This window comes from Polyodon spathula, chromosome 4 (genome assembly GCF_017654505.1).
Source record: "Polyodon spathula isolate WHYD16114869_AA chromosome 4, ASM1765450v1, whole genome shotgun sequence".
NCBI classification, from domain to species: Eukaryota; Metazoa; Chordata; class Actinopteri; order Acipenseriformes; family Polyodontidae; genus Polyodon; species Polyodon spathula.
This window is the reverse complement of record NC_054537.1, coordinates 67,171,250-67,183,883: the sequence shown is the minus strand read 5'-3', so window position 1 is coordinate 67,183,883 and position 12,634 is coordinate 67,171,250. Positions and strand designations below refer to the sequence as shown.

The window sequence follows — 12,634 nt, the reverse complement described above, 5'->3', positions numbered from 1 at the left end:
GTAATGCAAGTACTAACATTTAATTTGATCAGTTTGAATTCAGTTGTCTGATGCAGTTGAGGTGTATGTTGTGCTCAACTCATGCCTCTTTTCCTGTTTTGTTTTTGTTCCCATATAACTGACACTTTTCTAAAGCTCAAAGGGAAGTATTAACCTTCTTTTAGTCACTGTATGAGAGCTTTCTAAATTTAAGCTCACTTTGGGAAGTTGAATACACGTTTGAGAGCTTTTCTCATTTTCTTTATGTGTGGTAGTGACTTGTAGCTCGCTAACATTACATTATTTGTGCTGCTATGCCTGTTGGTGGTAAATCAGATGTCCGACTGTCAAAATGTTGACAGTCTGAGAATATGGTGCTATTTCTGACAGTATAGACTGAGTGTCCTCAGTATGCATATTTGTAATTACATTACATTTACGTCATTAAGTCAAAAACTGCCCATCCATGAAAATTTGTAGCCCAGCCAGGAATTAAATCCTGCCGCCGCCACTGGTGTACATGGGTGGCTGGTACATGATTCTGGTAATTGGTCTGTACAATTTTGTTTTATAACATTTTTTTTCCGTTTTTGGATGTCATGGTTTTTTTCTGTTTTTTTTTTTTTTTTTTTTTTTTTTACAAGCAGCGCCGTCCGCTGACCGTTTCTAATTAGAGCATCTGTCTTCTTGCCAAACACAAAGTTTGTGGCATGCACATGTTATGTGATCAAGCTAAAGAACTTTCATTGGGCAAAATGAAATCAAATTAAACAGTCTGTATTGATTCATCTACCAGCACACGTTGAATGTGCTGGCAGTCTTACACAAGTACATTTTTCAAAGCCTTCGCCACCGTGGCGAACTTCAGAAAAAAAAATAGTTGAGCTGCAAGGGAAAACGTTTCGCTTGTGGCGAGCAGCTAGCAGGAATGTAGCATAACAAGCTGTGTTAAATAAATAAATCGTTCAGACGAAGAACAGTAATGTGTATAACAAACAGTTTTGAGATATTCAATCTTTTTTATTTCAAGGTCTTTAGAAAAAAATCCGAAGTTCCACAATTTTACAATAATCCTTTTGTATGACTTCAGTTTCCCATAGATAGATTTTCATATAGTATGCAGGTTTTAAAATATAAAATGTGGGAACAGTATATGTCCAGTTTTACTTGCAATAAGTGGAAAAAATGTTTATGTTGTATATTCCTTAACTATGGAACAACAATGACAAACCCCCAGAATTTGATTTACACCATCTTACCATATAATGAAATTATGTAACGTGATGTAAAACTGTTTTCTGGAGTACAATTTGTGTGTAGCTGTGGGCATTTTTTTTTAACCCCCAAAACTTCCATTGGAGAACTGGACAGTAATATTGGTAAATTGTAATGCCTAGGCCCAAAACCTAGTGGTTATGGAATATTTTAAAAGTATTGCATAACTTTCCATGTAGGTGCAGCCTTGCAGTATGCTTTGGGAATCGGCAAAGCTTTTGGCATGTTGGTGAGAGCCTTGCTTGAGTATATAATTGAGAGCATCATAATTAGACTTGCTAGAAATTCAGGAGTACAGTTATTTTAATTGGGAGTTTGGGGGCTATAGGGACTGTCTTCTGTGATCATAATGAGTGATTGGAGAGGACTGTACAAGCAAAGCTTTTCTGCATATTAATAAAATAGCCAACTGACACGAACAATTCAGTAATATTGTATCATCTGGCATCGTGCAGATAAACTTTAAGTAACTAACAAATAAAATGTTGTGTTTTTTTTTTTTTTTTTTTTTTTTTTTTTTTCTTTTTTTTTGGTTGGTTGTTTTTCTATCATTTTATGAACCTTTTTCCGGAGTATTTTCCTAAACTTTCTTTTTTTCTCAGCGGAAAGGTGCCCGATGAATCATTCAAGTTTAAGGTAAATCTAGGTGATGTTTGTTTTTTTGTTTTTTTTAAAGAAAAACATGAGATATTGTTTTCTAATTTATGGATATCGCTTAATTATATGTTGTACTTTGACAATCCAACAAAGATATTTTTCTCTCTTTTTTTCTAAATTGTGTTTTGCTCAGTATTTGATAACCCTTCTCTGTGAGAGGATTAACCTGGTGGTAGGACTTAAGTGACGCGCATTATACTTTTCATTGTCTCATCAGAGAATCCTGTTTTAAAGCCAATAGGATAGCTTTCTTGGACACCAGTGCAGCACTTCAGTATGATTGCAGTGCTGTTGTTCTGAAATACCTAGCGGTGAAGTGTATATTAAGAAGTGCTTGTTCTCTAATAAATCTGATAGTCTTGTAAATCCTTTAACCACTTCAATGCTGCCTAACCTATCTGTTACATCCTCTAAGTTGCTCACTCAGAGCTACCTAGCGTAAGAGTTACTACGATGGGAATTTTAAACGTATAAATTCTAGAGAAGTGGTTAAACGTTTAATAATATGCTAGACGTATAACCGGTTATGTGACAAATGTCACCAAATGCATTTTTTTTTTAATGTATTAATTTTAATCATTTATCATAGAGCAGTCTGTCACGTGTCCAGCTGCTGTGGTGCCACAGTAAGGGCAGATAGTATAGAAAGGAAGGGGTTTGGCAAATGCCTCCATGTAGCTTTTCTAATCGGTGCAACAGAAAGATTGACACTGGGGCGGGTTTTTTTTCTTGGTCGATCTGGGTGGAGTAATAACATTAATGACAAGCGTTTTTTCTGAGTTTGTTCTATATTTAAAATGGCATCTCTAAACAAAGGAAGCCACGTTCGGAAGTATTTTGAGAACAAGAAAATAATTATGCCAAACAAAATTACTGTACCACAGAAATACAAGTTCATTGGTTCACAGTTTGAAATGAAAACATTTAGAATTATTGTGGATGGAGATACTGATGGCAATAAAAAGCAAAATAACAACATTTGCTATAGATTTGAGGCGTGTTTTGAAATCGATATACGATTATCCTAATACTGTGCCAACCCATAAAACAGTAACAGCGAGGCTAGAAAGTCATGCTGCAGCTGTTTATACAAAACTTTCAAAGGGAAAAAAAGCTGCAATTACACAGACCTATAAACTGTTTCACAGTCCAAATGAGTTATATCCTCTGCATAGCAGATTTGCACTATACTTAAGAAAACAAAATACTTATATACAATACTAGCAGTTTCAATGTTTAAGTAAATGAATTGCATAAACTCACTGGCACTTTTGTTTAATATATATAAAAACAAATACTGTCTATTAATAATAAAGTTCTATAATGAAAAATAAATCTATCACACTGTTTTTCTGAACAGTTTGAAGCCATTAGGGAGAAGGAAAAAGTCTGTTACCAGGTTTTTATAAAAATTTTTATCAATGTGATAAACCATAGATGTGTCAATTGGTAAGTGGGCGAAATATGTAAAGAAATACAGCAAAGACTGGGAACCTGGGAAGGTGGCATGCAGATACTGCAAATGTGAACTCTAAGCACATCACAGCGATCTGGTAACTCATAATAAAACTGAGAAGCATGGAAAAAACGCATCTCCCTTTTCAAATGTCACAGGATTTAGTCAGGTGCAAGTTGACAACTGCGTTAAAATATGTGAATTAAAGCTGGCAGCCCATATTGCTTGCCATTCCAGCACTGTCACAGTTAATCATTTGGGATACATAGTTTGAGGAGGTTGCACATATGGATGTAAGACTTCACAGAAGAAAATGCTCAGCACTTATAAGAGCGGTCATCGGGCCTTCAAGATATCAGCAAAGAGCAACAATCAAAGATATAAGTACACAGAAGCAACACCGTGTGGTGTTAAGATACTTCAGCAAAAAACTGGAATGTATTGTTACACCGTTTGCAAGGATCGTTAGCTTGCCTGCCAGTGATTGTGATAGCATTGCAAGAGCCGTATTTAAATTCCTACAAGACAACACTTTAGAAGTTGAAAAGTGCATTGGTCTTGCAACAGGCAATTGCAACACAATGTGTGGGGAAGAAAAATTCTATGCTTAAAAAGTTTTGAGTAGTGAATCCAAAAATTATGTACATAGTGTGTTTGTCATTCACTGCAACTATGTTCCTCTAAAGCAATGAACATACTTCCTCAAAACATTGAGTACATTATTTCTCAAATGTAATTGTGGTTTTAACACAGCACTTTATGTCAGAGTAAGTACCACGATCTCTACGCTGCCATCAATGTTGGAGAAGTCCCTCTGAAAATTTTGCAACGTTCTGACACAATATAGCTGTCAATTAGCCCATGTCTTGATTGAGTGCTTATTCAGTACGTAGAGCTTGAGTTGCATTTAAGGGTTACAAAGGACACCGAAAGGAACTACAATGCTGAACTGCTGTGTTCAGACCCTATAAACAAAATGTACCTTGTTTTTCTTCAGCCTATTCTCCAGGAGGTCAGCAGGTTACAGCTGTTTCAGCTTGACACAGCTAATTCAGCGAAGCTTCTTGCAGATTTTATGACATTTTATCGCAGTTCGCTCCAAAGAATTATGAAACTGCACAATTTTAGAACATTGTCGTCTGTACTGGATTTCGATATAAAGTGCAACAAAAACTACTTGCCTCTTTCAGCAGTTTGCTTTGGGGTCAAATTCCAGTTGGAACCTCAGAAAGCAGAGGATATAAAACACAGATGCAGAGATTACGTGCTCAAGTTTATCAAAGAGGTACAGCGAACATTGCCTTCCGATGTCTAACAGTTCTCAGCCTGTTGGCGGTTCTTGGTTCCAGAAAGCGACAGTTGGCAACTTTATCATTTTAGCCACTATTCAGTGGAGATCTTGGAAAACTCAAACAGCGATGACGAACCTTAAACACTCACTCCTGGTAGAACAATGAAGACAGCCTAATTGAACAGCTTTGGGTAGAAGTTAGAAAACACACTGATGCAGCTGGTGATGAAGATTTCACTGAATGTGGTCATTTTGCCTTGTCCCTTTTCGCCTTACCATTTAGCAATGCAGCTGCGGAGCGTACAATATGACAAATGGCTATAATTAAAACCAAACTGAGGAACTGAGTGCAGGGGGGTATTAGAAAGCATACTTAGAGTTAGGGCCCATATGCACAATAATAATAACATGTGCTGTGACCAATTTCAGCCACCCAGAGCAATACCGTCAGTGTTTTCTGCAGATATGGTTATGGTAAATTTGTTGGTGTTTATTAAAAAAAAAAAAAAAAAAAAAAAGGTAAATTGTTGGGTGTATTTTTGCCATTTATTAAGATGTAATTAATTGATGTCATGATATCTAACTAGATTAGGGGTGCTGTGGCAGTGTGCCCTGCCCCTGTGTATATTTTATGTTTATCTGTTGTATATAGCGTGTTATTGTTGATGTATGTATAAGTGCACAGGATATAATGTGGGGTTGTGTAGCACAAGTGTTTTTATATAGTTGTATTTAGGTACGGGGATTGCACAATCACTTCACCTGCAGATAAAATGTGTATTAGTATTTGAGCACAGGGAGTGCACAGATTAAAGTGTATCTCATTCTTTGGTGGCATACTGGACACATGAAATCTGGGTGGGTGCTATAGGCTGCATAGGTTAAAAGTTAAAAGTCAGAGTTGCCTGCTGTCAGTCTAGGTCATGTAAACGCCTGGAAATGTGTGTCATGACGCACATATTTGGTATCTTTGAAGTCAGGATACTCCAAGGAGTGCAGAAGCACTGTTTTTTCAACACTTAAACTAAAGCTGTCTGATTCAGTGGTCCAGATATTGTGATAAACGAGTAATTTTTACACATAGTGACATTACCTCAGATTACAGAAGGATTATGGGTAACAAACCATTGACTGGAGATGTTATGTTACAGTGAACGAGTGGTTTGCAGTGCGCCGGAACAGAGACACACAAGACAGTTCACAAATAACAGCTCTTTATTTTCAACTGGGTTTCGTGTCAACAACACTTAATAAGCACAGGCTCTACACATCAGTGTGTATTGCGGCGTGCAAAAGGAGGGTTACAGTCCCGAAATAAGACACTTTTTAAACACACAAAAAACAGGCATGTCTCCTGACAGTGGGTGCTCTAGTGCAAGTGAGTGGTGAAAGACAAACACAGAGGTAACAGTATGTCAGTGTAGTCTGGGGTTTGGTGCTGGCGTGCAGCAACAGCTCCCGGTTCGTGTTAGCCGCCTAGCGAAACAAACAATAACAATTAGCTGACAAACAAACAAAACACGAAATACTCACACTACTTTTAATTCTCCTGTGCGTACAGTCCTTATAGTTTAACCATCAAAACCAAGTAACAGATCACTGGGACCATTTCCCCTAAATACCCTCAGTCATGCTATTGTTCGGTGGCACAGCCAATAACGTCTCCTCCAATCAGTGACTGACACATTGCCTACCACATTAAGGCACTGACTTCTGGTATCGTGGCCCCACCCCCTTAGTGGCTGATGTCAACCTAGAGCATGTAATACCCCCAAAACGAATAAAACAATTTACACAAAGACATAGGCAAGTCGAGCAGCTTAAGTCTCTAAAACCTTACATCAAACATAAGAGTTTCAGGGACTAAGGATGATGTAGGTATAATACATTTTATGAAAAAAATGCATTTTACATACAATGGCAGCTTTATTTTTGTGGTCACATATCTAAAAATCCACAAACTTGTCACCAATGAAGAGTTTGAATAAGTGAAGGTGTCTGGTTATCCACCAGTCGTGTTAACCGAGGTTGACTGTATATAATTTGCCGTGGGTAACTTAAATGGAGCATAAGGTCATTTTGGTGTGAAACAGCTGACTAATAAAATTATTGTAGCACAGAGCATCAAAAGGGCCTCAGCAGACAAGGGGTTAAGGCTTAAGGTCATGGACTTTTTTTTTTATATTTTAAGTTTGTAGAAATGCAATCTGTGAGCACTGTATAGTTTGTATTCTGACTTTGGACTATGATATAAGGTTAAACAGCCACATTGTGACTATTTTTAATGATCACTTACTAGCAAAATGTTTTAACCTAAATATTACTGGTTTTGGTTTTAAAGAAAAATAGTAGCTCTTCCAAAAAAACAAAACAAAACCAGATTAATCAGCCAAGGTGTTAAAACAACTGAAAAACGATTTTGTTTATATCTACAGGGCTCTGAACTGTCAACAAAAAGGGCAAGGCCAAAATGGCCTTCCGTTGAATACATTTCTAATTTATATAAAGTGAATTGTTGTACATAGAAAAAACCAACACAGTTTAACTTAATAATCACTATTTATTTATTCAGAAACTGCTGGGGGGTTGTCACCCAGCAGCCTAGATTCAAACCTGCAAGGACATAGCTGCCTGCACTGAAGTCAGGCATTGACTTTGACTAATCCAGTTCTTGCATTTCACTTTTTATTTTAGTTTTCCTCCTCAAAATATCAGAGTCAAATCTCCCTTTTTTCTCTTTTTTTTTTTTTTAAAGGCATCAGCTACATGAATAAATAATTAAAAAAAAGAAAAAACAAATAAAAACATTTTAACACCAAATGTTAGAATGCAAAGTATAGTGTAGTAACTCCAATTCATTAGTTACTGTACAGTTATTGTATTTGTAGTATACACAGACAGACTGCCAGGGAAGGTCAAAGGTAGGTGCGATGATAGCTCAGTGAATGTATTGGAGCATAGAGGACGAATACAAGTTAGCTGTTAAACAACAAATGTGTGTGTGTGTGTGTGTTTGTGTTTCTTTACAACCCGAGTCCCCGCTAGCCTACACAAAAGATGTTTAGTGCAAAGCTTTCACATTTACAATCTACAGCTGCATATCTGCAATAAAACAGATAAAGTGGAAGTTTGTGTAATGCGGTTTTTGCCCGAGGTGTGAGAAGCCATATATAAGCCAAGAGCGATAGCTTGAGGGTTAAATACATCTCACATCAAGGGTGTATTAGTTACACAAATTGATACTAAAACAGTAACTTAGTGTTTGTACTCCCTTGTTTGTTGCCTCATTCTGCTGAATGGTTAATCTATGCAGTTGATAACTGAAATTAGCTCAAAATGTTTATATTTGAGATAGTTTGCAACTGTTGCATATGGAATTTGTGACTGCACCTTTGTGTACAGTTGTAATACAGGAAATAGCATATTGCAGCTTGCATACTTGGTGTTGATTAGTGATGTTTTTCAGTAAAAAAAAAAAAAAAAAAAAGTTTCAGTGAGTGTTATTTATTTACGATATATAAAACACCACAGCAAGCGCATTGTCATATATTTTATATCTATACAAACCATTATTTTTCATTCGCATAATCTGAGCTACATGTAGTGTATGGCAGTTTTTTCTTCTGCATTCAAGTAAGCTGCAGTACATTTAATTTGTAATGCTCTAAATGTTGTTCTTTTTCTCAGTAGTACACTTCCTAATTACAGCCCCGAGTATTTGTTGAGAGGACGGATGTACCAACGACATCTCTTTTAGATTTTTTTTAAACTTCTTGTGTAAGAGCTGCAAACTCGACACATCTACCTAAATGTAAATGTATCCAGTTTCATGAGAGCAGTCTGTAGTTAAAGTATAAACAACAGCTGCAACCGTTTTGCGCAGTCAGAAGGGCTGCGACACAATGCGTCCTTTGTACAGTGAACAGTGAAGCTGCACAGCTTGTATAGCAGAAGTATGAACCAGGCTTTAGAGTTTTCCACGGTTCTGAAACAGCATGTTGTAAGAAAGCCGCTGTAAGTAAGCAAACTTCTGTTTTCTGGTGCATTTTTTTCTAACAGCTCTCACATTTGTTTGTATTTTCTCTGTTGCCCATTTACATGCTTGCTCGCTCAGCTATCTCATTCGCTGACCTACATAGTTACATGTAAATGCTGCATGCATGCACAACAAACAATTTACAGGTATTCGCAGATTTGTATTTTCAATGCATGACATACTTAAATTTTTTTAAAGGAAATTAAGGCAGTGCCTAATCAAATGTGTGTTTTATATCCATTTCCAAGATTTCACAGACTTTATTCAAATTCACCTTTTTAAAGGGAGAGGCAATGGTTTTTATATTACATGAGTCAATGGTGCCTATCCCGAAAAACTTTGGAGTGCTGTATTTAGTTTATTGGGTGGGAGGATTCGCACACTGAAATGCAAGCTCTTTAATCCATGGGACCATTTTTGTTCAATTTTAGATAGCATGTATTCTTGTCAGTTTAACAACATAAACTGAAATCTCATTCCGACATCGCATACAAATTGCAGAATCACTGTGTTGCATTTATGGATGAACTGAAAAAACGTTACCATTTAAGATAGACAAATAAAGATAATAAACACTGTAATACAATGAAGAATAGCATTTTCTAATGTTTTTAGTTTTGTTGTGGTAAAAATAAGGAGATTTAAAATAAGGGAATAACGACAATTGAAACATAGAAGTTAGTTACAGTAAATCTTTTTTTTTTTTAAACCTGAAATAAAATCACTTGTAACATTTCTAAACTACTGACCTGAAAGGATGATCACATTTTGCTATTTTATTTTGCAGATTGTGCAAGGCTTTCTACTTTTTTTATGTGCTTTTTTCTGAGATGGCATTATCACAAATGGTAGAAATCTATGTGTTTTGAAAGGCTGTGTTTGTTGTTGTTGTTTTATTCCTTGTCGATACAGGTGTCTCTCTAGTTGCTGTGGCTGAAAGGGCACTGCACTAGGTTAACTAACGATAACCCGAACCCTAACCCAATTCAATTAACAAAACAACATTTTCTCAAAAAAGCTACTCAGCTTAATGCCCTACCTGGCACTGCACAAAGATCAGAATCCAGCTCGAGGGACCCTGCATCACACACAGACACTTCCTTGACATGGAGAAACATGCACACTAAGAGTTTTGTGTAAAGATATTTGTTCAGTAAAAACTGTTTTTTTTAACTGTTGCTGTTGAAAAGGTAAAACTAAGTCAGGTAGATAAAAGGTTCAGTGTTCAGCGCCTCTCAACTTAGCTTCAGTAACCCTGAGCAATCTTTAGGCCCCAAGCTAGGGTTGGATGTAAATTATGACTTGTGTATTGTTGAATTGAGTTTCAGTAGCAGGACAGGGTGTAGTTGATTTGTACAGTATTGTGTTAAGCACCCTTAAATGTTGCACCCTCTTAATTCTATTCCTGATTCCTGATGTTTATCAGTATTCTGTTCTACAGTTTGATGGATGCCTCTGTCTTACACTCTTTTTTTAAAAGCTAATTGGAAATTATTAAACAAAGTTCTAATCAAATCTAGGGCATTTTAGCTGGTTACAGTTTTTAATATCAATGTCTTAAAGTGTCAGGCCTGTTGGACCAGTGTGTCATGTGCTTTGTTTTCAGATTGCAGTAATGACAGTGACGCTGTTTCCTATCCGCCTCTTCTTCGCTGCGTTCATGATGTTGCTGGCCTGGCCCTTCGCATTCCTCGCCTCCATGGGGCGCTCAGAAAAAGTAATAGAGCCCCTCTCATGGTGGAGAAAGTAAGTAATACACAACAGTTTCCATTATATATATATAATATGGAAGTTTTAGAACACCCCCATTTTTCCAGTTTTTATTGAAATTTAAGCAGTTCAAGTCCAGTGAGTAACCTGAAATGGTACAAAGGTAAGCGGTAAACTGCCAGAGGTTAAAAAAAAATGTTTAGGTTACTAAAAACTGAAAAATAATGTACATTTCAGAGTTATACAAAAATGCCTTTTTCAGGGAACAAGTAATGGGTTAACAACTTACAGCTGTTCTGCAGCAATGGAAGAAAATTAAGCCTTGAAAGTTGATGCTAACAATTCCTACAGGTGTCCCAACTTTTGTTGATTACTTACAAACCCTCTGTCTGTATAAAAGCAGTGTTGGAACAGACTGTGTTACTACACCCTTTTAAGCATTATTTGGACAGTATTGTACTGCTGGAAGTAGTGTATTGCTATCATAATGGCGAGAAAAGGGCAATTAACAAAGGAAGACAGACCATTATAACCCTTAAGTGTAGGTCTTTCCTTTAGAGAAATTGCAAAGAAAGCCAAGGTGTCAGTGAGTACAGTTTCCTAACCATCAATAGGCACTTGGAAACTGGAGAAAACTCTGACAGGAAGAGGTCTGGCAGACCCAAAGCCACAACAGAATCAGAAGTCAAGTTTCTGAGAGTCAACAGCTTGCGTGATAGGCGGCTCACAGGACAACAGCTTCAAGCACAGCTTAACACTGGTCGAAGTAAGCAAGTCTCAGTTTCAACTGTGAAGAGAAGACTTTGAGCTGCAGGTTTGACAGGTCAAGTGGCAGTAAGAAAGCCATTGCTAAGATGGCAAAATAAAAAAAAGAGGCTTGCCTGGGCCATGAAGCACCGCCAGTGGACTACTGAAGACTGGAAGAAGGTCTTATGGACTGATTAATCAAAATTTGAAAACTTCGGTTCATCACGCAGGGTTTTTGTACGCCGTCGAGTAGGCGAAAGGAAGGTTCCTCGGGGTGTTTGATACCAACTGTCAGACATGGAGGAGGAAGCGTGATGGTGTGGGGCTCTTTTGCTGGATCCAGAGTCGGCGACTGCACAGAGTGAGTGGCACCCTGAACTAAAACGGCTACCACAGCATTTTGCAGCGCCATGCAATACCCTCTGGTATACGCCTAGTTGGTCAGGGGTTCATCCTACAGCAAGATAATAACACAAAGCATACCTCCGGGCTATGTCAGAACTATCTTAGAAGAAAAGAACAAGACGGTAGGCTTCAAATCATGGAATGGCCAGCACAGTCTCCAGACTTAAACCCCATCGAGCTGGTTTGGGATGAACTGGACAGAAGGGTGAAAGCAAAGCAACCTACAAGTGCAACACATTTGTGGGAACTTCTGCAACAGTGTTGGGAAGAACTTTCCGAACAATATTTGATTTCCATTGTAGAAAGAATGCCACGAGTGTGTTCGACTGTTATATCTGTAAAAGGTGGCTACTTTGAGTCAAAAACTTAGATAAAATTTTGTTAAACAAAACCATTCCATGATTTATTTTTTATCTCCAATTGTTTATTTGTTCTATGCTGTAATTTCAGAGTACAGTGAAACATTAAACTGCATAAATTCCAATAAAAACTGGAAAAATGGAGGTATTCTAAAACTTTTGACAGGTAGTGGATATATATTATTTTTTTAATTAACTGTACAGAATCTGTCCCAGGCCGACCTCTGCTTGATTACGCTTTCTCATACTATCCTGTCAAAATGCCTCAACTTTCCTGAAGGGCCACCTGTTTAACTTGCTGAGTGCCAATTCTAAAATGTATTTATCCTCCTAGCCTCAAGGAGAGACTGACAGAAAGATTCGGATTTATTGCAGTAGTGATGCTTTGTCGGTTTAATTATGCTCACACCAAGCAGAGACCATCAGTTTCCCTAAAAGCCATTCGATATAAAAGGCTGTCAATCACAGTTAACCTGAGCTTCAGCTGAACTGGTGACCTAGAGCTGTTGTGCTTTATAACGAGACAAACCCATGCAGGATTTTTGGGAACCTTATGGTTTTTGATTGCTGCAGTTCTGTTTCAAAAAAGGGCCAGTTACGTGTATCATCAATAAATCTCTAATCCAGAATAAATTTGAAACAATGTACATACACTGAACAAAAACATAAATGCAACATGCAACAATTTCAAAGATTTTACTGAGTTACAGTTCATATAA

At 37.3% G+C, this 12,634-nt stretch overlaps 1 protein-coding gene across 1 annotated transcript in view; it reads left to right on the top strand.

Moving 5' to 3' along the window:
* lpcat1 (lysophosphatidylcholine acyltransferase 1) overlaps positions 1 to 12,634 on the top strand; it is a 94,701-nt gene that overhangs the window by 47,141 nt on the left and 34,926 nt on the right. The window contains exon 2 of the mRNA XM_041248443.1: positions 10,301 to 10,440. Coding sequence (XP_041104377.1) covers positions 10,301 to 10,440 — 140 coding nt within the window. The remainder of the gene's footprint in view (positions 1 to 10,300; positions 10,441 to 12,634) is intronic.